General features: G+C 40.3%; 1 protein-coding gene across 1 annotated transcript in view; it reads right to left on the bottom strand.

Annotated features, from left to right (window-relative positions):
- CMYA5 (cardiomyopathy associated 5) overlaps positions 1-26,631 on the bottom strand; it is a 104,200-nt gene that overhangs the window by 21,319 nt on the left and 56,250 nt on the right. The window contains exons 5-9 of the mRNA XM_025389192.1: positions 25,702-25,724; positions 19,827-19,945; positions 13,380-13,529; positions 10,313-10,459; positions 8,701-8,848 (exon numbers count right to left, since the gene is read on the bottom strand). Coding sequence (XP_025244977.1) covers positions 8,701-8,848; positions 10,313-10,459; positions 13,380-13,529; positions 19,827-19,945; positions 25,702-25,724 — 587 coding nt within the window. The remainder of the gene's footprint in view (positions 1-8,700; positions 8,849-10,312; positions 10,460-13,379; positions 13,530-19,826; positions 19,946-25,701; positions 25,725-26,631) is intronic.

The following is a 26,631-nucleotide window of genomic DNA, read 5'->3' as shown; positions in this document are numbered from 1 at the left end:
GCTATTGAGGGATGCCTCAGTCTATTCAGGACAGCAGTTTTAAAACTAGTGGAAAGAAGAAGACAGGCCTAGGTTTGAATCCTGACTCCATACCCTCACTCCATCATTTCATACTTTGGCCAGATTATTTAACCTTTCTGAGTCTGATTTAGTGGAGATCACTACCTGCCTCATAGGATTGCTGAGAAGGTTCACTGAGAGTAGGCAAGTTCCTAGCCAGCTGAAGGCCCTCAGGGGAACGCCATCCCCCCATCCCTTCTCCCTGTAGCCATATTTATGAGATGACATCACTGTTCCTTAGTGAGACGGCTACTAGGTCTCAGGGTTTCCAGATTTCTGCTGATTTAAGTATTCAACTGTGCTGATGTGATTTATGCAAATGCCAGCTGGGGACGGATGCCATAAAGGGAATGAGTCATTTCAGAGCCTTCATTAGCAGGCTCATCTTGCCTCTGAAAGAGCTGGGTTTTCCTTACTGATGGTAGAAAATGGTGGGAGAGATTACTCTGGGACTCCGGCACTCCTGATACAGGGTTGTTCTCATATAGCATCAATGAATTTTCACAGTTAAGGTCCAGGTCTCCCCTAAGTGACGTAAAGCAAGGGTTAACAGCTTAGACTTCGAAATCTGACAAAATGAGGTTTAAATCCTGACTGCTAATATAAGCTGAGTAGCCTCTAAAGTGTCTGTTTTATCTTAGAGTTTTTGTGAGGATTAAATGAGGCAACATACCTAAAGTACTTGGGATAGTGATTGGCACATAGTAAATGCTGAATAAAAGTCTGTGTTTTTTTTTTGTTTTTTTTTTCTCTCTCCCTCTGTTTTGGCCAGACTTCACCTCTCAGCTATTTTCTAATACCAAAGCCCGCCTTCCAGCAGTTGGCACATTAAAAGAGATGTTGTTTCTTGAACATTTATTATGTTTACACTTCTGTTTAAATGCCTACATCCCACCAAAACCTCCCCACCCGATATTAATTCATTCTTTGATCATTATTTTGTGAAGCCTGTCTTCCACTTGAAAGAAACTATCATCATTGCTCAATCATATAAAATTTCACATCATAACTAAATAAATAGTTGTTGATCATGAAGATAAACAAGAGCTTAAATAATACACTTTATTTAAAGCTGTCCAGAGGTGGCTGGCAAGATGGCTGAATAGGAACAGCTTCAGTCTGCGGCTCCCAGCGAGATCAATGTAGAAGGCAGGTGATTTCTGCATTTCCAACTGAGGTACCCAGTTCATCTCACTGGGACTGGTTAGAGAGTGGGTGCAGCCCATGGAGAGCAAGCAGAAGTAGGGTCACCTGGGAAGTGCAAGGTGTTGAGGAACTCCCTCCCTTAGCCAAGGGAAGCCATAAGGAATAGTGCATTCCAGCCCAGATACTATGCTTTTCCCATGGTCTTCACAACCCACAGACCAGGAGATTCTCTTGGGTGCCTACACCACCAGAGCCCTGGGTTTCAAGCACAAAACTGGGTGGCCATTTGGGCAGGCACTGAGCTAGCTGCAGGAGTTTTTTTCATACTCCAGTGGCTCCTGGAACACCAGCGAGACAGAACCATTCACTCCCCTGGAAAGGGGGCTAAAGCCAGGGAGCCAAGTGGTCTAGCTCAGTGGATCCCACCCCAAAGGAGCCCAGCAAGCTAAGATCCACTGGCTTGAAATTCTCGCTGGCAGAACAGCAGTCTGAAGTCGATCTGGAATGCTTGAGCTTGATGTGGGGAGGGGCGTCCACCATTACTGAGGCTTGGGTAGGTGGTTTTCCCCTCACAGTGTAAACAAAGCTGCCAGGAAGTTCAAACTGGGTGGAGCCCACCGCAGCTCAGCAAAGCCACTCTAGCCAGACTCCCTCTCTAGATTCCTCCTCTCTTGGTAGGGCATCTCTGAAAGAAAGGCAGCAGCCCCAGTCAGGGGCTTATAGATAAAACTCTCATTTCCCTGGAATAGAGCACTTGGGGGAAGGGGCGGTTGTGGGCACAGCTTCAGCAGACTTAAACATTCCTGCCTGCCGGCTCTGAAGAGAGCAACAGATCTCCCAGCACAGCACTCGAGCTCTGCTAAGGGACAGACTGCCTTCTCAAGTGGGTCCCTGACCCCCATGCTTCCTGACTTGGGATACACTTCCCAGCAGGGGTCTATAGACACCTCATGCAGGAGAGCTCCAGCTGGCATCTGGTGGGTGTCCCTATGGGATGAAGCTTCCAGAGGAAGGAACAGGCAGCAATCTTTGCTGTTCTGTAGCCTCTCCTGGTGATACCCAGGCAAACAGGGTCTGGAGTGGACCTCCAGCAAACTCCAGTAGACCTGCATCAGAGAGGCCTGACTGTTAGAAGGAAAACTAACAAATAGAAAAGAATAGCATCAACATCAACAAAAAGGACGTCCACACAGAAACCCCATCTGAAGGTCACCAACATCAAAGACTAAAGGTAGATAAATTCATGAAGATGAGGGAAAAACCAGTGCAAAGCAAAGAGGCTGAAAATTCCAAAAACCAGAACAGCTCTTCTCCTTTAAAGGATCATAAGTCCTCACCAGCAAGGGAACAAAACTGGATAGAAAATGAGTTTGACTAATTGACAGATGTCGGCTTCAGAAAGTGTGTTATAACAAACTCCTCTGAGCTCAAAGAGCATGTTCTAACCCAATGCAAGGAAGCTAAGAACCTTGAAAAAAGGTTAGAGGAATTGCTAACTAGAATTACCAGTTTTGAGAAGAACATAAATGACCTGATGGACCTGAAAAACACAGCACAAGAACTTCATGAGGCATACACAAGTATCAATAGCCAAATTAATCAAGTGGAAGAAAGGATATCAGAGATTGAAGATCAACTTAATGAAATAAAGCACGAGGACAAGATTAGAGGGAAAAAAAAATGAAAAGGAACAAACAAAGCCTCCAAGAAATATGGGACTATGTGAAAAGACCAAACCTATGTTTGATTGGTGAACCTGAAAGTGATGGAAAGAATGGAACCAAGTTGGAAAACACTCTTCAGGATATTATCCAGGAGAACTTCTGCAACCTAGCAAGACAGGGCAACACTCAAATTCAGGAAATACAGAGAACACCACAAAGATACTCCTTGAGAAGAGCAACCCCAAGACACATAATTGTCAGATTCACCAAGGCTGAAATGAAGGAAACAATGTTAAGGACAGCCAGAGAGAAAGGTCGGGTTGCCCACAGAGGGAAGCCCATCAGACTAACAGCAGATCTCTTAGCAGAAACCCTACAAGCCAAGAGAGAGTGGGGGCCAATATTCAACATTCTTAAAGAAAAGAATTTTCAACCCAGAATTTCATATCCAACCAAACTAAGCTTCATAAGTGAAGGAGAAATAAAATCCTTTCCAGACAAGCAAATGCTGTTTGTCACCACCAGGCCTGCCTTACAAGAGCTCCTGAAGGAAGCACTAAATATGGAAAGGAAAAACTGGTACCAGCCACCGCAAAGACATACCAAACTGTAAAGACCATCAACACTATAAAGAAACTACCTCAACCAACGGGCAAAAGAACCAGCTGGCATCATAATGACAGGATCAAATTCACACATAACAATATTAACCTTAAATGTAAACAGGCTAAATGCCCCAGTTAAAAGACACAGACTGGCACATTGGATAAAGAGTCAAGACCCATTGATGTGCTGTATTCAGGAGACCATCTCACACGCAAAGACACACATAGGCTCAAAATAAAGGGATGGAGGAATATTTACCAAGCAAATGGAAAGCAAAAACAAAACAAAACAAAACAAAAAAACAAAAAGCAGGGATTGCCATCCTAGTCTCTGATAACACAGACTTGAAACCAACAAAGATCAAAAAAGACAAAGAAGGGCATTACATAATGGCAAAGGGATCAACGCAACAAGAAGAGCTAACTACCCTAAATATATACGCACCCAGTATATGAGCACCCAGATTCATAAAGCAAGTTCTTAGAGACCTACAAAGAGACTTAGACTCCCACACAATAATAGTGGGAGACTTTAATACCCCACTGTCAATAATAAACAGATCAATGAAACAGAAAATTAACAAGGATATTCAGGACTTAAACTCAGTTCTGGACCAAGTGGACCTAATAGACATCTACAGAACTCTCCACCCCAAATCAACAGAACGTACATTCTTCTTAGCACTACACTGCACTTATTCTAAAATTGACCACATAATTGGAAGTAAAACACTCCTCAGCAAATGTAAAAGAATGGAAATCATAACAAACAGTCTCTCAGACCACAGTGCAATCAAATTAGAATTCAGGATTAAGAAACTCACTCAAAACCACACAACTGCATGGAAACTAAACAACCTGCTCCTGAATAGCTACTGGGTAAATAATGAAATTAAGTTAGAAATAAATAACTTCTTTGAAACCAATGAGAACAAAGACACAATGTACCAGAATCTCTGGGACACAGCTAAAGCAGTGTTTAGAGGGAAATTTACAGCACTAAATGCCCACAAGAGAAAGTGGGAAAGATCTAAAACTGACACCCTAACATCACAATTAAAAGAACAAGAGAAGCAAGAGCAAACAAATTCAAAAGCTAGCAGAAGGCAAGAAATAACTAAGATCAGAGCAGAACTGAATGAGATAGAGACATTAAAAAAACCCCTCAAAAAAATCAATGAATCCAGGATCTGGTCTTTTTCGAAAGGTTAACAAAATAGACCACTAGCCAGACTAATAAAGAAGAAAAGAGGCAAGAATCAAATAGACACAATAAAAAATGATAAAGGGGTATCACCACTGATCCCACAGAAATACAAATTACCATCAGAGAATACTATACACACCTCTACGCAAATAAACTAGAAAATCTAGAAGAAATGGATAAATTCCTGGACACATACACCCTCCCATGACTAAACCAGGAAGAAGTCAAATCCCTGAATAGACCAATAACAAGTTCTGAAATTGAGACAGCAATGAATATACTACCAACCAAAAAAAGCCCAGGACCAGACAGATTCACAGCAGAATTCTACCAGAGGTAGAAAGAGGAGATGGTACCATTCCTTCTGAAACTATTCCAAACAACAGAAAAAGAGGGACTCCTCCCTAACTCATTTTATGAGGCCAGCATCATCCTGATACCAAAACCTGGCAGAGATACATCAAAAAAAGAAAATTTCAGGTCAATATCCCTGATGAACATCTATGCGAAAATCCTCAATAAAATACTGGCAAACCGAATCTGGCAGCACATCAAAAAGCTTATCCACCATGATCAAGTCAGCTTCATTCCTGGGATGCAGGGCTGATTCAAAATATGCAAATCAATAAACATAATCCATCACATAAACAGAACCAATGACATTAACCACATGATTATCTCAATAGATGCAGAAAAGGCCTTCAATAAAATTCAACGCCCCTTCATGCTAAAAACTCTCAATAAACTAGGCATTCATGGAATGTATCTCAAAATAATAAGAGCTATTTACGACAAACCCACAGCCAATATCATACTGAATGAGCAAAAGCTAGAAGCACCAGGCACGGTGGCTCATGCCTGTAATCCTAGCACTTTGGGAGGCCAAGGAGGTCGGATCACAAGGTGAGGAGATTGAGACCATCCTGGCTAACATGGTGAAACCCCGTCTCTACTAAAAATACACAAAAAAATTAGCCGGGCTTGGTGGCATGCACCTGTAATCCCAGCTACTCAGGAGGCTGAGGCAGAAGAATCGCTTGAACCTGGGAGGCAGAGGTTGCAATGAGCCGAGATTGCACCACTGCACTCCAGCTTGGGTGACAGAGCGAGACTCCGTCTCAAAAATAAAAAAAATAAACTGGAAACATTCCCTTTGAAAACCCGCACAAGACAAGGATGCCCTCTCTCACCACTCCTATTCAACATAGTATTGGAAATTCTGGCCAGGGCAATCAGGCAAGAGAAAGAAAAAAAGGTACTCAAATAGGAAGAGAGGAAGTTAAATTGTCTGTGTTTGCAGATGACACGATTGTATATTTAGAAAACCCCATCATCTCAGCCTAAAATCTCCTTAAGCTGATAAGCAACTTCAGCAAAGTCTCAGGATACAAAATCACTATGCAAAAATCACAAGCATTCCTATACAACAATAATAGACCAACAGAGAGCCAAATCATGAGTGAATGCCCATTCACAATTGCTACAAAGAGAATTAAATACCTAGGAATACAACTTACAAGGGATATGAGGGACCTCTTCAAGGAGAACTACAAACCACTGCTCAAGGAAATAAGAAAGAACACAAACAAATGGAAAAACATTCCATGCTCATGGATAGGTAGAATCAATATCATGAAAATGGCCATACTGCCCAAAGTAATTTATAGATTCAATGCTATCCCCACCAAGCTACCATTGACTTTCTTCACAGAATTAGGAAAAACTACTTCAAATTTCATATGGAACCAAAAAAGAGCCTGCATAGCCAAGACAATCCTAAGTAAAAAGAACAAAGCTGGAGGCATCACGGTACCTGACTGCAAACTATACTACAAGGCTACAGTAACCAAAACAGCATGGTACTGGTACCTAAACAGATATGTAGACCAATGGAACAAAACAGAGGCCTCAGAAATAACACCACACATCTACAACCATCTGATCTTTGACAAACCTGACAAGAACAATCAATGGGGAAAGGATTCCCTATTGAATAAATGGTGTTGGAAAAACTGGCTAGCCATATGCAGAAAACTGAAACTGGACCCCTTCCTTACAGCTTATACAAAAATTAACTCAAGATGGATTAAAGACTTAAACATAAGAACTAAAACCATAAAAACCCTAGAAGAAAACCTAGGCAATACCATTCAGGACATAGGCATGGGCAAAGACTTCATGACTAAAACACTAAAAGCAATGGCAACAAAAGCCAAAATCCACAAATGGAATCTAATTAAACTAACGAGCTTCTGCACAGCAAAAGAAACTATCATTAAAGTGAACAGGCAGCCTACAGAATGGGAGAAAATTTTTGCAATTTATCCATCTGACAAAGGGCTAATATCCAGAATCTACAAGGAACTTCAACAAATTTACAAGAAAAAAACAACCCCATCAAAAAGTGGGCAAAGGATATGAACAGACACTTCTCAAAAGAAGACATTTATGTGACCAAGAAACATATGAAAGAAAGCTCATCATCACTGGTCATTAGAGAAATGCAAATCAAAATCACGATGAGATACCATCTCACACCAGTTAGAATGGCAGTCATTAAAAAGTCAGGAAACAACAGATGCTGGAGAGGATGTGGAGAAACAGGAACACTTTTACACTGTCAGTGGGAGTGCAAATTAGTTCAACCATTGTGGAAGACAGTGTGGCGATTCCTCAAGGATCTAGAACCAGAAATACCATTTGACTCAGCAATCCCATTACTGGGTATATACCCAAAGGATTATAAATCATTCTACTATAAAGACACATGCACACGTATGTTTATTGCAGCACTCTTCACAATAGCAAAGACTTGGAACCAACCCAAATGATAGGCTGGATAAAGAAAATGTGGCACTTATACACCATGGAATACAATGCAGCCATAAAAAAGGATTGATTTCATGTCATTTGCAGGGACACAGATGAAGCTGGAAGCCATCATTCTCAGCAAACTAACACAGGAAGAGAAAACCAAACACCTCATGTTCTCACGCATAAGTGGGAGTTGAACAATGAGAACACATGCACACAGGAAGGGGAACATCACACACCGGGGCCTTTTTGGGGGTGGAGGGGTAGGGGAGGGATAGAATGAGGAGAAATACCTAATATAGATGATGGGTTAGTGGGTGCAGCAAACCACCATGGCACGTGTATACCTATGTAACAAGCCTGCATATTCTGCACATGTATCCCAGAACTTAAAGTATAATAAAAAAAAAAGCTGTCTAGTTTCATACCATTATTCCTAAGTTCCATATCCTACCAAAGTAGTTTATCTCAATAAGCTTGGTTTCAAAGAAAAACTAAAAACCTCTCTATCAAAATATGAATATTAAGAATGATCTGAATATTCATCATGATACCTGAAGCTGCTCCACAGCAAGGAGGTGGGAGGCTAAGAAAACACCACCTCGGTAGATAAGTTAACATTTACCAAATGCCTAATGGATGCACAGCCGCTTATTGATGAATGTCAGCTTCAGTATCTTAGTGAGAGAGCGTCACATTTCTTTTTTCCTAGAAGAACATCTTTACATATTTCATGCTTTTGGAGAGGCAGGTATGTCTCCATGATAATATGTATGTAATTAGCTCCTTTATGTTACCAATATATCATGGAGACATTCGGATTTACATTATACACAAGCTCACTATTAGTTTCCTGAGTTAGGTGGTACGGATTCTGATATAGCTAGTAAAAAACCCATAAAATATGCATAAATCCTGCCTAATGACTGAAGTTAAATATACCTCAAAGAATGTTCTATCATTAAAATTCACATACATTTTTCTTACAAGGGAGTTATTCTGCATTGTAGCATGTGTTTTATTACAAACTTGGAGTTCATTGATGAACCATGATAGAGCTGCAAATCAAGTCAGCGGCTTCATTAGCTCAGCAGGATTTTAGGCTACATTTCTCCCTTGGTGAGCAGAAGCCAGAGGGTAGTTTAGGGCCAGGAGCTTGGTTCCTGGGCTCTGGGCAGTCTCTCCCATGGAGAGGGCCCCTTACCTGAGGCCCTCGCCCTCAGAAGAGTGCTGTCTGCAGTACTCCAGAGTGTAGGTCTCTGTGGCCTCTGGGGTGGTGGGCCGCCATCGGATAGTCGCTGTGTTCCAACACACAGTACAGTCCTCAGCGCGGATCACAGGGGTGGAGGGTGCTGCAGAAAGAGAGTCAGGACAGTCGTGGAGGAATGCCAGCTTGCTTTCCTGGGATCTGAGAAGCACGTGGTCTTCCATGGCTTCAGCATGATTCTGTTTTTAATTTTTTTTTATCAGAAAATGAATTCTGTTTTAAAAACCCAAAAGGGATCAAATATAGATGGTGAAGTCTCTCTCCCTTCTCTGCCTTCCACATTGCCCAGTTCTCACCCATCCCCAAACAGCCCCTAATAGTAGCTTCCTATAAATCCCACCAGACTTTCTTTATACATATACAAGCAAATCAAAATAAAGATTCTGTCCCCTGTCCCAGTACAAACAAGTTAGCGACGATCTTGTCCTCAGTAAGTGCTCAGTAGAGGCTTGTTTTAAAAGGCAAGAGGAGGCCGGGCGCGGTGGCTCAAGCCTGTAATCCCAGCACTTTGGGAGGCCGAGACGGGCGGATCACGAGGTCAGGAGATCGAGACCATCCTGGCTGACACAGTGAAACCCCGTCTCTACTAAAAAATACGAAAACTTAGCCGGGCGAGGTGGCGGGCGCCTGTAGTCCCAGCTACTCGGGAGGCTGAGGCAGGAGAATGGCGTAAACCCGGGAGGTGGAGCTTGCAGTGAGCTGAGATCCGGCCACTGCACTCCAGCCTGGGTGACAGAGCAAGACTCCGTCTCAAAAAAAAAAAAAAAAAAAAAAAAAAAAAAGGCAAGAGGAAAGGATAAAGGGTAGGAGTAAACCATCTCTTCCCCTGAGGCAGGTTGCCATTATCTTAAAGGCAGTGCAGCCTTGGTTTAGGCTTCATACCCTGTGAAAAGATTTCATCCTGAGAATGCATTTACAGTTAAATACCACTGCTTAAAACTTTTTGGGGCTTCCCAGCACCCACACACAGCCCAAGCTTCTTACTTTGCAAACATGGCCTCTCTATGTTAGCCTTTCTCATCTTGTCTTTCCTTTGCTTAAGTCTAAGAAATAATACTAAACTTCTTAGAGTGTCCTGCACACTCCATACTGTTTCTCGCCTTGATGCCTCTGCTCATGTCTTTTTCAAGTGGAATATCCTTCTTTAACGCATTACTTCCTATTGATCCTTTAAAGCATTTTCTGCAGGCATCAGTTCTAGGAAGCAGTTCTGATCCTGCCCCTGCCCCAGGCCAACTTGAGTGCCCCTCTGGAGTGCTCTCATTAATAACCTGTGTATATCTGGATATGGCCCTTACCACACATTTTCTATGATCTTCTGTTTTTCCATCTCCCCACCTGAGCATGAGCTTCTTGAGAACAGAACCCCAGTCTTATTCATCATTGTATAACCAGCACTTGGCACAACACTCAACACACAATAGGTGCTTAATAAACACTTACTGGCTGATCTCAAGAGTCCGTGAAGAATTGAGCTTTGTCTTCTGACGCCCTTAGCATCCATAAGTGTTAACACTTATGCTAGCACCCTTAGCATCCATCTCCTTACCTGTCCTAAAGATGGCCCTTTCACTGGGCAGGCTACATCCAGTGAAGTTCACAGCCATCACCCACACTTGATAGCATCGGTCAGGTTCCAGATCTTCAAAAATGCAGTAGCTTTCTTTCACTGTCAGTCTGTATTCTTCTACCAACTCTAGCATAAGACACAATTAAAGTCTAAGATGTCCTCCAAAGTTAATTAAAAGTTATAGTTATTGGAAAAAGTCATCTATGATTTTCTTTCAGTGGAAAACTCAAACTGATAACCTTACAGATACCATTATGTGAAAACCAGCTCCTTAGAATACATATGAAAGCAACAGCATTCTGAAAAGAGATACTTAGGATGACATAGTACTACTTGTTAACACTTATCAGAAAATAAGAGCATATTAGTAAGATTCTGAGCTTCATATACCACAATTAAAGTAACTTATTTCAGTAGCGAATATTAAAATTACATAAAGTATATGTTAGCTTAAATCTCAGTAACACATTCTCAAGAAAAACTTAAGAATCACTGCCAATATTTCAGAAGAGTGTGTCCTAAAAAAAGGACAACTTCATGGTTTTTAAACATCTTTACAGATTAGTAAACTATTTTGGTATTCAGTATGACCTTCCAGGTTTCAAATCCTGGTTCCTTCTCATGAATTCCAGAATTCTTTCCACTAGAGATTTCCACAATTTATAGAAATACTTAAATAACTTTGATAGGTCATAAGCTACTCTAAGAAGTAACTTTGTCCAATTAAGACATTTTTCTTCTAAAATTTTAAAAATTATTTTACTTTGAATATTTTAATAATAAACATTATTCAATATCATTCTGAACAAACCTACCAATTTGGGCCAATTTGATTATTCTTACTGAAATTTTATCTCCTTTAAAACATATGGTTTTCTGTGTAAATTTTGCCTATGGTAATTTCAGTTATCCCCCTCTTATTACTCTTGAATGTCACATCTTCAAAACTTTTCCACTTAAGAACCCAGACTGTTACTTTAGAAGAAAATCGGGAGCTCTTCAACTTAGCAGGTCTCTCAACTGCCTCTCTCCTTTCCAATGAGCTGTACTTTCTGGACAGAAAGTTCAGTTTAAAGAACGTCATAAGGACTTGTACACTGAAGAATATTTCCCCCATAACCCAGAATCTGTGTCTGCGTTTTCACTGGAATCATTCTTTTAGGCAAGGTCCTATGATACGGTTTGGTTCTGTGTCCCCACCCAGATCTCATGTTGAATTGTAATTCCCAGTATTAGAGGAAGAGCCTGGTAGGAGGTGATTGAATCATGGGGGTGGACTTCTCCCTTGCTCTTCTCATAAATGAGTTCTCAAGAGATCTGGTTGTCTGAAAGTGTATAGCACCTCCTGCTTTATTCTCTCTCTCTTCCCTGCCAGCCATGGGAAGATGTGCTTGTTTCCCCTTCACCTTCTGCCATGATTCTAAGTTTCCTAAGGCCTCCCCTGCCATGCTTCCTGTACACCTTGTGGAACTGTGAGCCAATTAAACCTCTTCTTCATAAATTGCCCAGTCCTAGGTATGTCTTTATAGCAGTGTGAGCATGAACTAATACATCCTATTACCCTAGCACTCCCTTTAACAATGCACATAACATATGTGACTAAAGACCCTACTAAACATGGCATGGTATCACAGACTAGATTATCAGATTAGCTAACTGTTATTAACACAGTTCAGGGCACAGAAACAATGAGACACCGGATAGGGAAGTGTTTGGAGTAGGGGTGGGGAGGAAACCCACTAAAAAAAAAAGTACTCCAAGCAATAGCTATTTGATAAGAAGGGTCTCGGAGAGCCATGGTGTTTCAGAAAGCAGCTAGAAATAGATGGAGATGAAGCATGGTGTAAGAAAACACACACAGAGACAAACAAACAAAAGAATAAACTTAAGAGCTTGAAAGATGTGTGTTTGACCCCTGCCCCTGTCATGTACAAGTTACAAGGCCTTGAGCAAACTACTTAACCTCACATCAGTTTTCTCACTTGCAAACAGGGATAGTAACATTTACTTGGTTGTGCTGTAACAGGCATGTGGAAATAGGTCAATAAAACACGAGTCATTACATTACAGATTTAGATTTAGCCAACTTTACAGCGTGCCTATAATTGCTTTTTTAAACTTTTTTCTAAATTAATTATCACATGACATTTCAAAAGACTTAAATATTAGTAATAGTATAATATATTACCATTCATTCCTGACTACAAATTGGGCACCTGAGTTAGGACGCCAAGCCTGCCACATGCTCATCTGGTTTCCATAGTATGTGGGTCTGTCTTCAACAAGCAACACAGAACGGCAGCACTCCCAGCTCTGATTCATCAGGAAGCACAACCTCAAACTGCCTGGCTTCCAGGGCTTATGAGAAGTCCTTTTGAGCCGAGAGATACTTACAGAGGCTCAGCTGTAAGACACACCATCCATTCACCCTACTAAGCACTTTCATTTCTATCCACACATTAAGTGGGGACACAGGAAGACTCCACCATACCTAGGCCCATGCCTTGGGAACTGTGAACACTGAATGAACCTTGTGGCTTGTTGGTGGCTTTTAGCAAAGACAGACCTGAGAAACTGCCACCCATGACATCTCATGCTTCATCTGCATTCAGACCATTGTGGATCACACTGTCCTCTCTATGGCTTCTTCCCTAAAAGTGGAACACGTGACACTTGTCTTTCAGGCTTTTGTACCGATTAAAACTTTATTTTCCTTGAAACTCTGGTATGTTACCTCCTTTCTGAAAATGAGAACCACTTCATTGCGCCTGTTATTCTGAGAGCTCAAAGCTAAATGTGAATCTCAATTACAATATTCGTATTGACTATTATAATATGTATGCCATTTTGTTTTCCTTGATCTCGATTCCCAAATTTTGCTTCTGTAGTTATTATTTCATTATACAGTTGTTGGGGTTTTGTTGTTGTTTTGTAAGCGGCTATAAATGCTTTGTGGGAAGAGTCACAATACAGGTATATGTTTAAATACTTCACATGAAGATGCCTGAATATGCGTATGCATTTGTATTTGTGTTAGCAATCCTACCATTTACTTCTTGGTCATCTTGTGGCTCCTCCATGCAGTAAACCTGAAATGAATCAATGACATCATCCTTGTTCATGCTCCAATAAACTGCAATCGTTGTGCTGGTGGCAGAATTTGGTTCCTGAGGTTCTAATCTAGGAGGCTGTGGAACTGGAATATAAACAAGATTTATTGTAACTAATGCTGTTTTTATTAATTTGTTGGGCAAACGTTACCTATGCTTGTTGAAAAAAATTCAAACAATATAGAAATATATGGTATAAAAGTAGAAGGGCTTCCTTGTTCCCCCGAACTCCCAACCCCAATTATATTTTTTCATTTTTTAATTTTATTTATTTATTTATTTTTAAGACGGAGTCTCACTCTGTCATCCAGGCTGGAGTGCAGTGGCGCGATCTGAGCTCACCGCAACCTTTGCCTCCCAGGTTCAAGCGATTCTCCTGCCTCAGCCTCCCAAGTTGCTGGGATTACAGGTGCCCATCACCATGCCTGGCTAATTTTTGTATTTTTAGTAGAGACGGGGTTTTACCATCTTGGTTAGGATGGTCTCGAACTTCTGACCTCAGGTGAACTGCCCACCTCAGCCTTCCAAAGTGTTGGAATTACAGTCATGAGTCACTGCACCTGGCCAGTTTTCTTTTCTTTTCTTTTTTGAGATGGAGTCTTGCTCTATCACCCACGCTGGAGTGCGGTGGTGCAATCTCAGCTCACTGCGACCTCCGCCTCCCGGATTCAAGCAATTCTCCTGCCTCAGTCTCCTGAGTAGCTGGGATTACAGGCATGCACCATCATACCTGGCTAATTTTTGTATTTTCAGTAGAGGTGGGGTTTCACTATGTTGGTCAGGCTGTTCTTGAACTCCTGGCCTCAAGGATTCCACCCACCTCAGCCTCCCAAAGTGCTGGGATTACAGGCGTGAGCCACCGTGGCAGCCATATTCTTTAGATGTAATTACTGTTGCAGTTGAATGTGTGTCCCTCAGCAATGTTTTCTATGCTTTTGTACATGTGCATATATATGATACACACAGAAATAAACAAAAATGTATTACAAAATGGGATCACTTGAGAATACTCTTCTATAGTCCTATAGTTGGAGCAATAAACTCATGTAGGTTAGAGGAGGCAACAACTGACTTCCTTATCCTTTAAAACAAAACACATGCTTTGCTAGATGACCAAGGTTGTATCATTCTGTATCAATATAGATTCTATATTCACAACAGAGGCAAATGAAACCCTTTTAAGATATCGTTGGTATGTCTTCTAGCCTGAAAAATACTTGCAAAAATAAAATATCAAAATACACTTTCTGAAACGACCATCCCATTTTGTCTTTCCAATATGGCTACGCCTATCAATTTTTAAATTATTAACTTTTTAAAAATTAAACAAAATATAAAAACTATAGAAAAAGTAGCCTACTGATTCAGCGTACATTTTAGACATCTAGTATAACTCTGTTGTTCTGAATTTTACTGACAACAAAATCCTTGAATGTTTTCCTAGAAACTTGTAAAGTTCATGATTATGCATACAAACATTAATGGTATATGCAACGCCATAAATCAAGCTTCTATGCAATTCTCCCCCAAAACTTATGACACAAAATCTTTGAACATATTTTACAAATTAGAGAAAAAGATTATTCCCATAGTTGAAAAGATAGCATGCTTTTTTCTTTTTTTTTTGAGGTGGAGTCTTGCTCTGTCGCCCAGGCTGGAGTACAGTGGTGCGATCTTGGCTCACTGCAACCTCCACCTCCCAGGTTCAAGCAATCCTCCTGCCCCAGCCTCCCTGGTAGCTGGGATTACAGGAGCCCACCACCACGCCCAGCTCATTTTTTTTGTATTTTTAGTAGAGACAGGGTTTCACCGTGTTGGCCAGGCTGGTCTCGAACTCCTTGACCTCAGGTGATCCGCTCGCCTCGGCCTCCCAAAGTGCTGGGATTACAGGCATGAGCCGCCGCGCCCAGCCCAATAGCATGTTTTTACATTTATTTTTTGTGGTTATTTTTTTCCAGTCAACAATTTCCTGAGAGATAAGTTTACTGAAATATTAATAATACGGGCCAAATTTTATGAGATTACTTTACTAAAAGTGGACACCAAAGGAAAAGAGAACTAAAGGTCAGTTCAGCAAGAAGGTAAAAACGAGAAAAACATAAATGGTTCTAAAGAATGTAACAAAAAGAGACAAACTGGGAAGATGCAATAGCAATAAAGAGCTGAAGAAACACACAGTTGTGAAAAATGAGAAGCAGAAGGGGAGAAGGGTCAAGTTCATGGACTTCAGTGCAGAGTGGCTGGCCCAAGGTCAAACACCAGATCCGCCCCTGTGTTACCTTAGCCTCAGTTTCCCCATCTTTAAAATGAGAAAACATTTTAAAGCATTACCTCCCAGGAGCATTATAAGAAGCAAATAATATCTATCAAGTGCTTAGCAAAGTAGCTGACAGGTAACCAGCGCTAACATTCAGAAAGCAAAGGGGCCTTGGCAGGAGCATAGGAAACAGAGGGGCGAGGCAGGAAGCTCCTGAAGATGAGGGCTGAACGAGGGACCCACCATCTGGAAAGCCACAGAGGCCACAGAGGTAAGACCTGTGGAGCAAACTGCATGCTGAGGCAGAGGTCGCTGGTGAGAGCGCCTCCCCAGGGACTGATCACAGGTCAGAGACCCTCATACTGTCTTGGAATTTATTGCTTGTCTTCCCAGCAGGAAATGGATGTCACATTCTAAATGAGTCTGTCCAGATCAATGTAGTTCAGTAAATTTTCATGCTCCCCAGGTCTATAAAAGGACCAGGTGGAATGTTTCAACGATTGTCGATCATCTTTGAAGCAATATTTCAGAATTACTTGAGGCGTGAACAATGAAAATGCTCCCCCTTTTACCCTATGAATTATACATGGAGCTGTATCTGCTTTTTAAAAATGAAAACATCTTTCACATTTCTCTCTCTCTTTCTCGGGTAAATTAACAAACTTAAAAACTGATTAATTGATCCAAGAAAATCACTTAATTTTAAAGAAAAAGCAAAGTACGTAAGTTAGAAATTTTGTTTTAATGTGCTCCTTCCCCCAAAAGCATTAAAGTTAAAACACCTTTTTTCAGAAACAGGAAATACTTTTACTTTTCAAAGAATTCTAAAATGAAAAGGGAATAAGAATATTCCATAGATATAATCTAATAATAATGGCTGAATTTACAATTCTTATGTGGTAGAACAATATCAGAGACCCAGAGTTTAGCAACTATGTTTACACTTTCACAGTAATAAACTTGAATAAGTGCGATGCCGGCCAGGCGCGGTGGCTCACGCCTGTAATCCCAGCACTTTGGGAGGCCGAGCAGGGCAGATCACTGGAGGTCAGAGGTGGAAGACCAACCTGGCCAATGGAGCAAAACCCCATGTCTACTAAAAATACAACAATTAGCTGGGCATGGTGATGCGTGCCTGTAATCCCAGGTACTGGGGAGGCTGAGGCATAAGAATGGCTTGAACCTGGGAGGCGGAGGTTGCAGTGAGCCGAGATGGTGCCACTGCACTTCAGCCTGGGCGACAGAGTGAGACTCTGTCTGAAAAAAAAAAAAAGGTATGATACCAAAAAATACCAAAATGAAAGTTTAGGGCTTCATTATAAGAGGCTAAGGAATTGGGTAGAAGAATCACTCCTCTGCCTGATGAAATGTGCCCAAAAAGAGCCGCCACATTTGGGGAGTTAAGCATTAACCAAACTGGACTTCGGAATCTGTGGTCAGATACAGATTTCCACTCAACCTGGCCTTTGGAACGTCCTCAGGAGAACAGCATTATTCACAATAGCCAAAAAGTGGAAGCCACCCAAGTATCCACCAATGGATGAATAGATAATGTAAACGCTGTGTGTGCATACAATGGAATATAAGTCAGCCTTAAAGAGGAGGAGAAGGCCGGGCGCAGTGGCTCAAGCCTGTAATCCCAGCACTTTGGGAGGCCGAGACGGGCGGATCACGAGGTCAGGAGATCGAGACCATCCTGGCTAACACGGTGAAACCCCGTCTCTACTAAAAAATACAAAAAAAAACTAGCCGGGCGAGGTGGCGGGCGCCTGTAGTCCCAGCTACTCGGGAGGCTGAGGCAGGAGAATGGCATAAACCCGGGAGGCGGAGCTTGCAGTGAGCTGAGATCCGGCCACTGTACTCCAGCCTGGGCGACAGAGCGAGACTCCGTCTCAAAAAAAAAAAAAGAGGAGGAGAAGTTTCACACATTACAACATGGTAAGCCTTGAGGATATTACTCTAAGCTAAAGCCGTCACAAAAAGAGAAATACCATATGATTCCACTTAGATGAGGTACTTAGAATAATCAAATTCACAGAAACAGAAAGTAAAATGGTGGCTGCCAGGAGCCAGGGGCAGGGGAGAATATGGAGAGTTAGTGTTTAATGGATATAGAGCTTCTGTTTTGCAAGATGAAGAGTTCTGGAGAGGATGGCAGTGATGGTTGTAACACAGTGTGAATGTCCTTAATGCCACTAAACTGTACAATTAAAAATGGGCAAGATGGTAAATTTTAAGTTATGTGTATTTTACCGCAATTAAAAAAAAATCCCCAGGTGCCAGCATCCAGGAAGCCTAGATTCATGTTTGTTTATCCATTATCTGTTTCTCTCACCTTTCTCAGCAGCACTCTGCCTTTTCGCTGTGGGGCAGACTCTGAAGCCAAACTCCCCTGCCACACGCACCCCAACTGGTTGTGTTGTCTTGAAAATAGAACATTTTTCTATTCCTCTCTTTCCTCACCTTTCTTCACCTGTCAAATGGGAATAACAAAACCTACCTCCTTGGGTTGTGGTGAGATTAGATGATTTGATATGCTTAACGGTTCCCACAATGCCAGCCATTGTGTAAGCATGGAATAAATCGGATGGGCTGCTACTTCTCATTGGAAAACTCACATCCTTTTCTCATTACATCTGCTTAGTTTAGGTAGGGGGTCATCAGATCAACTTTTCAGGTAACAGGTGAGGACTTCCGAGAGGTGTCACAAAATGAACAAAAACTATTTAGCAGCAAGTCAACACCCTGGGCTCCAATTTTGTGAAACAGATGCACAAAGTAACATTTATGGCTCTGAGATCAGTCTCTCCATAAAAGGCTTCGAACCACAGGGACTGCCACTTGTACTTGCTGAGTTAATTGTTAACACTTTGTGACATTTTAACTCTGTGACCTCTAAAGTATATTAAATGTCCTCTCAATGCCCATTAAGTATTGAAAAGCATATCCTCCTAAATGAACAATGGCATATAATGAATCCCTTAAAAGCAAAAGACCAGCTCTGTTAATCAAACTTTCTTAGCTTGCAATCACTGCCCTAGTCTAATCCCTCTTAAAGACATTACAAGAAAACACTTTGTTTTGAGACATTTCTAGAGAAAATCCATTAAGATCAATGTCGAGTTTTTAATTTTATAAAGGGCTGGTGGAGTTTTGGGTTTTTGTGTGTTGTGTGGTGTTGTGTTGTTTCTGTCTTTTAGACATACAGTAGCCTTTTTAGTAGTTACTGAACTAAAACTCTTGATACAGGAATGAAAGTTAATCATCAATTTAAACACAACAGCCATCATTTTTGGTTTTGTTTTTTGGGTTTTTTTTTTTTTTTTTAAGAAATGGGGATCTTACTATGTTGCCCAGGCTGGATTCGAACACCTAGGCTCAAGTGATCCTCCCGCCTCAGCCTCCCGAATGGCTGTAATCTTTGAGGTGATTTTGGAAGACGATAGCATCTTTTAAGGAGGACATCTGAGCACGTTGTACAGTAAGAAAAACTTGGTAATTTCACTGAAACATGGCAGCTTTGAAAAATCTAAATAAGTTTCATTGTCCTGTTTGTTAAAATAGCACATTAAAAAATATTGTGAAGAGCTGGCAGGATGCTTCTGACAGCTGAGTGGGAGGCTCCTGGCTACAGACCATGGTGCTGAGCTGATAGTTCTCTAAGCTCATCTGTTTAGTTTGAAAAAAGGGGAAAAGAACTGAATTGAAAAGGGGAAAACCACTCATAAAGAGAAATCTGTTTGACACATAGAAAAACATTTGACTTCTTTTTCTTCTATACCTGGCTGCTGGTATGAGGCAAACAACTCTCAAGAAGAGAGGGAGAGAAATCCTATTTTTAAATTTAAAAAAAAAAAAAAAAGAGGAGCCCCTTTGGTTCCATGGCTCCTTCCACCTCCTCAATCTCCAAGCAAGTCATAAAGCTTCAGATGGAAATGGACAGAAATGAGATGCTCGTCTCATGCTCAATTTCAGAGTCTAGCTGTAACATTTTACAACTAATACTTTTGTTTTTCCAGTTACATGTCTTTGCATGCAAAATCTTTTGTATATATCATTACACACAAAACAAACAAGCAAAAACTGCCATATTTCATCTAGGTAATTAATATATTAAAATGCTTACCAGCCACTTGTTTTAACATCTGGTCACTTCTTGCCGAGCTGTCATCATAATGTTCAAAAAGGGAAAATGCAGCAGGCATTTTCTCTAAAGAAGCAGTGCTCTCCATTGCAGAAAGCAACCTATCAGGGGAATAGAGCTCTACATAAGTCAAAAAATTATTAACATACGGAATGAAAGTGAAAAACAGTTGTTCAAAATGAAGCTGGTGTTGGTAGTGGTGGTTTGCATAAGGCAGGGCCTCTCACTCTATCCAAAAAAGGATTTAAAGCTTTAAAGTCTTGAAATATATGTCTAAAATCTATTCTTAGGCAACTGGTAATATTGGAAATTTCATTCCTATATCCTCTAGTTAGAAAAGATTCTATCAAGCAATACAGTCTTAAGTGTTTTACCTATAAAGTTGGTCCTAAAAATTACTTCATTTTAGTGATTATTTTCTTTATTTCCTAAAGGGAAAGGATTTATATCCAAAGCTTTTCATACCCACTGAGGTTTCAAAGGATAAAAATGCTAAGAGCATATCCAGAAACTTATACACTGTAGATGTCTTTGTTCTCAAACCTCAATATTAAGCTTCAAATCATTTTTTCATTCAAAACATGTTTACCTGCTATGTCCCAGGCATTGTGCTAGGTACTGGGGAAAGAGCAATGAGAGAGGATAAAGCCTACCATTCATAAAAGACTAAACAAACCACAGTTTATAAATCAACAGCTTTATGGACTCAACACCCTCATTAGTTGGAATGCCAACTGATGCTAAGTCTGAGTATTTGTATCCAGATGAAATGTGGATTTAAACGAACAGCGACAAAAAGGTTAACTCTGAAGGGGAAAGAGGAAACAGAGAGTTTGCAAAAGAATTTATTTTTAGCATGAGAGGCCTCCAAGTAGATTAGCAGCTCTCCTCTGTTCATCTCTCTCACACAGGACTGGAATTCTCTTCCAGCAACTCAGTCGGCTGCAAGGAACTGCGTCGGCTTCATTTCCATGGAAGTCTTGGTTTTCCCAGCAGACCCACTGCACTTGCTGTTGGAACTTTGTTCTCCCAGACACTTGCTCAGCTCCTTCCTTGACTTAATTGAGATCTCTGTTCAAATGTCAGCTCCTCAGAGAGTACGCTACTAATACAGCCTTGCCTGCCCCCTTCATTCTTCGCTAGGCTTTGTTTTACTTCCCCAGACTTATCACAGCCTCTTCGGTTTTTGTCTGTCTGCTTCACCAGAATAGCATTTATAGGCGGGAAAGGACTTTGTTTTGTTCCCTACTGTATTCTAATGCATTACTTGGCACATAGTGGGCATTTAATAAGCATATTTTGAATAAATAAGAGGCCAATAGTTTTGTGTGGGCGAGGATATCAGGATCTCAGGGATGGTGGATTTATGGTCAGCATGAAGGAAAAATATTATAAAACAAAACTGAATATTTAGAGTGACTTCTACACTTACTACTGTCGGAAACAATAAAATTCACTATCATTTGATTTAGGGGAGGTGGTTCCAGAGGGGCTTCAAAGAGGAGGTAACATTTGGGCTGGGTCTTAATGAGTGGGAGTTTCCTAGGCAGAAGAGAGAATAAGTAAGGGCGTTGCAGACAGAAGAAGGGCATGAACCCAGGCGTGGAGATGTGGCCAAGTACAGCACGTTCGAGGGCCAGAGGGCACCGTGGGAATTGAGAAACACAGACGGTTAGGGATGAAATAGCAAAGTGCTTTGTGGCTTGACTATGAAGAGCCTTTCATACCCACTGAGAGTTCAATTTTGTCTTTTAAGGCAGGGAGAGCCACAAAATTGTTATAAAAGGGAAATTTAGACGACTGTCTTGGCAAGTGTCTAAGGAAGGATCAGGGCAAGCAGAGGAGACAGGTCTGAGGTCAGGCGGGAGAACCCCACAGGGTCTAGATGAGGGAAGACAGCTCCAGCCTAAATTAAGGCTGTGGAGATGGAGAGGGTGGAAATGATAGGCTCAGAATGAACAAAAATGGTGCCCCATACATGCACTAAGCCCTCTAAAAATACACATCACTGATGTGTATTAATGTAGGACATTTCGTAGCACAAAAGCTCTGATTGTAGGTACCACGAGCAAAATGTTCGAGTTTTCCCTTATGCACTGACCTATTCCAGTTTAACATCAGCATATGAAAAGGCAAGCAGACATCCTTTTAGAAGCAGGTCTTACAACGGTTGCAACTCCTTTTCATTATCATAACACAAAAGAGCAAAACGGAGAAAAAAATGAATCCCCTCAACAGAACAGCATTTTCTAAGTAAATGTGTTTTTCAAGATATGCAAACGTTGAGTCTAAATATGCTTGACAGCATTCCTTAATTTAAGCATTTTTAGTGTTGAGAAAAATCATTTAATATACAAGCACTGCCTTTAGAGATATAATGTGAAAGGCGGGAGAAAAAGTGGCAAGGTAAAATAAACTACAGCTGACTCTTGAGCAAGACGGGGTTTGGGGCACTGACTCTGCACAATTGAAAATCCATGTGTGCCGTCTGCCTCCCCAAAAACTTAACTACTAACAGCCTACTGTTGACTGGAAGCCTTATCAATAAGCCTTACCAATAACCTCAAGAGTTGATTAACACATATTTTGTATATGTATTATATACTATATTCTTAAAATCACATAAACTAGAGAAAAGAGTTCTTCAGAAAATCATAAGGAAGAGAAAATACACCTACAGTACTATACTGTATTTATTAATACCTTAAGTTTACATCATCTCTTTACAAGATGAATCACCTGAAATGGAAGGCAAAGGTGGCCATAGACCTCAATCTACTGAAAAGATCAAACAATTCAACTTCTTCTTGTAATGTCATGACTTTTCTCTGTTTCCTGGGATGATATCCATGATCACTAGTGCCACTTCCTATGGGTATCATGGTGTTATTCAAGGTTTATGGTATTGCACTGAATATGATTTAAAAAAAAATAGACAAGAACCTTAGGAGATCAGTTTTTACTGCAATATGCAGTTTACTGGAGAGACTAACTGCTCATGGGGAGATGATTAGCGTGACACAGTGTTTTAAGCAGAGATTCACAACACTTGAGCTCATTACAAGAGCAACAGGAGGTGGTTACAAAATTATGAAAGTAGTATGGTAGTAGTATAGCTGTAGAAATTATTAGAGTAGTACAGTATTACTACAGTTAATTTTATGCAATTATGATTTAATACTGTATCTTTATGTTTGTTTACATTTTTTCCCAACTGCATATGGTGCTATGGACGGTGGTGTTCGTGTGCGTAAGTGTTGATGTTTTTAATTTTTATAATAGATTTGTGTATATTTTATAATAGTAAATGATAAAATAGACTAATATTTACATATATTTTATGTACTTGTGACACACCTAACATTTTCTTAATTTTTCAACATTTCTGGGCTATGAAGTTCATCTTTTAGTTTTTTTCAAATTGTCACATATCTCAAAAAACTTTTCCAATATATTTATTGAAAAAGATTCATATATAAGTGGACCTACACAGTCCAAACTCGTGTTGTTCAAGGGCCAACTGTAGATAAGTAGCACTTCTTATAGAAAGGAACATCAATAACATCAAGACTTTGAGACAGAAGTTTTCTTGAGGACATGGAAACCTTTTTAGTGATGGGGTCCAGCTTCATCAAGTGTGTGCATGTGTACATGCACGTCTGACAGTGCTTTCTTTAATTGTTCACCTTTCTTCACCAAATTCCAGAATTTTGTTGTCTTTTTTCTTTACAGAAAATAATGGTTCGCCCAAGTGTACTCTCCTTTAAGTGACAGGCAGCTTTAGCAAAAAATTAATTCACTGTCAACTGGACAATGAAATAGAAATTAATTAAAATGACACACAGATGAACACATTTAAGCACGAAGCCGAAGGAAGAAACAGTATTTACTATTAAGTGGATGTCAATTTATATTTGCAATATTCTGATGGTTAGAAAGGTAAAAACATTCTATTGCATTTTTGCAACTTTTCACTCACCAAATTTTCTTACTGAGCAGTAACTTCTGTGAATAGATAAAATATAAGTAAGCAAATATGCATTTACACTGTCCGGTATAGATGGAATGGCACTGTAAATCTATGTACTTTTTGGATAAAAAGAAATGTTAATAATATTTAGAAAAAATATATAATTTTTTTTAAAATAAATGAAACTGGAGGTGGGCGGATCACTTGGCCTGAGGAGTTCAAGATCAGCCTGGGCAACATGACAAAACCCCATCTGTACTAAAAACACAAAAAATTAGCAGGGCACGGTGGAGTACACCTGTGGTCCCAGCTACTCACGAGGATGAGGCGGGAGAATTGCTTGAACCTGGGAGGTGGAGGTTGCAGTGAGCCAAGATCGTGCCACTGCACTCCAGCCCAGGTGACAGAGCGAGACCCTGGCTCAAAAAAATATGGATGGATGGATAGATAGATAGATAGATAGATAGATAGAAAAGATAGACTGGAAACTCAGAATAAGGCCTGGGTATCAGTTTCCAGACCTGACTGGTGTGTCTTAGACTCGTCTGTGGGAATTGGTAACAAGCAGATGCCTGGTCTCACTCTGGAAATTTTGACGTAGTGGATGTGGGGTGGGACCCAAGGATCTTTGGTTAAACAAATTGCACAGGTGATTTAGGCACAGCTGTTTGGGGAACCAAACAGTTTGGGGAACCACTGGGACAAAGGATAGATTGTATAAACCAGAACTTTCAACCCTGGCTGTGCATTAGAATCATCTCGGAAGCCTTAAAAATGCTCAGCTATACCCCAGAGCAGTTAAATCAGAATCTCAGAAGATTCAGGCATCAGCAATTTTAAAAGCTCCCTGTGGAATTCTATTCATAACAGAGCCACTGTTATAGAACACTTATTGATTAATGTCAATCCTAGTATACAAATTATTTTCAAAAACTAACTGGTAATATTCTGTTGAACAGAATTTGTTTTAGGTAAATAGGATTCATCTGTGTGATTTCAATTACCTAAAAAAATCATATTTCTAATCTAAATCCTTTTTTTATATTATAATACATTATAGATACAAATTTCTGATTTTATTCTATGCTGTATCACAATTTGAATTGGGATGGAAGTAAACTGAAGACGATATTTACAATTTAGAAATTTACATTTAAAATTACACTGAAAGGAGAAAACATTAGGCTCAAACCAGAAGGAAAGACCTCAGGTCTTGCTATGGGGCAGGAGGAAGAATGTGTCAGATCTGTCAGAGAATTTCAGTATGAGATGCTCCGAAAGATAAACATAAATCTGATGTTACATGTTTTTATAGACAACATGTTTTCTTGTTGAGTGTTTTGCTTTTGGAAAGAATGAAGAATTCTCTTAGATGAAGTGTTAAATACAACAACAAAACAAAACACAATCAAAAGAGGGAGATTCATTTAGGTTAGCTGAGCGGAAAGAGAAGAGAAATGCATGACTGTCTTTTGAAGAGAAAATGATAGAACAGTCCATTAAAATTACATAAATCATAAAATTACTCCAGGCAGATATGAATGATTCTTTCAAATACTCATATTTAACCAATGCATCTAAGTATCTGCAAAATGTTCTCTATGCAGTGACAGGAAAGATGGCCTAGATTAGGCTGAAAATGCAGAATATATCTTGAGGAAGCAGTTAAAAATCTACATTATGATAATTGTTATTTAACTAAAGCACATGCAGTTTTCTTTCAAAGCTGTCATTTAGCTTTTAAAAGCACTGTGTCTAAAAGTGAAAATACTGTAGCCCACTAAATATTTTTTAATTGGCAGCTCATTTTCCATAAAGCACCAAAATATTAAAAAGCAAGCATCCAGTCATGCTATTTGCCACTGCATTGTACCATGTTTTATATACCTTTCATTGATTTCCTCAAACGACTTAGGGAGAAAGAGAGAGGAAGGAGGAGGAGGAGAAGAAGAGAGAAAGAGAGAAAGAGAGAGAGAGAGAGAGAGAAGCTAATTAACAACAGAAAGAAAAAACAACCAGGAGCATTAAGATTACCCACTTTTGAAAATCATAACCCCTCAGCTTCCCTGAGGTTGTTTTTCTCCCAGCCTGGGCAGCAAGGACATAAGTGCTCAGAAGGCAGGGTGCGGGGGAGGGGGAGCGGGTGGGATGGGCAGTGTCAGGACAGGGATGGAGGGTGGTTCATTTGCAGTTGTCTCTGTCTCTGCGATCAGCGGGACTGGCAATGAGTTGCTTATGCTCTGCTTCTCTCTATTCATCAACCAGTGGCTTAGCTTCCAGAACAGAATTCTCTAAAGCAGGAAAAATGACTTAAATGTATTCAATGAGGGATAGATATCAAAAATGTAATCAGTAATTATCTGAGTGATATTTTCTGTGTGCTTTTCTATATTTTCGAATTTTAAAAAATGAGTAATATTACTTATATAAGTAGGAAAAATGCCATCTGTTTTTTTTTTATTTACAGTTTGCTCTTCTAGAGAGAAGTAAATTATTCTTATTCTTATTGAACAAAGATAAGGTTCTCAGGGAAAAAAAGCACTTAATTAACGTTATGCTTCACAAGCAGTGCCCAATTTATGAATAAGAAGCTTTGCCTTAATTACACACAAAACAATGTAATGAGTTTAGTTCTCTTTGAGAATGGCCATGTCCACTTCACCCAAATTTGCCTTGTCAAGAGCTGTCCCCAGAGGCAAATCAAAAGGCTAACATTGTCCTATTTTGCTTTGCTGTATCTCCAAACTTTTCAAAAGGGTGGGAGGATGGGGAACTTTGAAAGGGAGATTTCCAGTCATCCTAAGAGCCGTGCTTCCC

Source organism: Theropithecus gelada, chromosome 6, assembly GCF_003255815.1.
Source record: "Theropithecus gelada isolate Dixy chromosome 6, Tgel_1.0, whole genome shotgun sequence".
NCBI lineage: Eukaryota > Metazoa > Chordata > Mammalia > Primates > Cercopithecidae > Theropithecus > Theropithecus gelada.
Note: the sequence above shows the minus strand (reverse complement) of the source record. Positions and strands in the feature narration are given on the sequence as shown.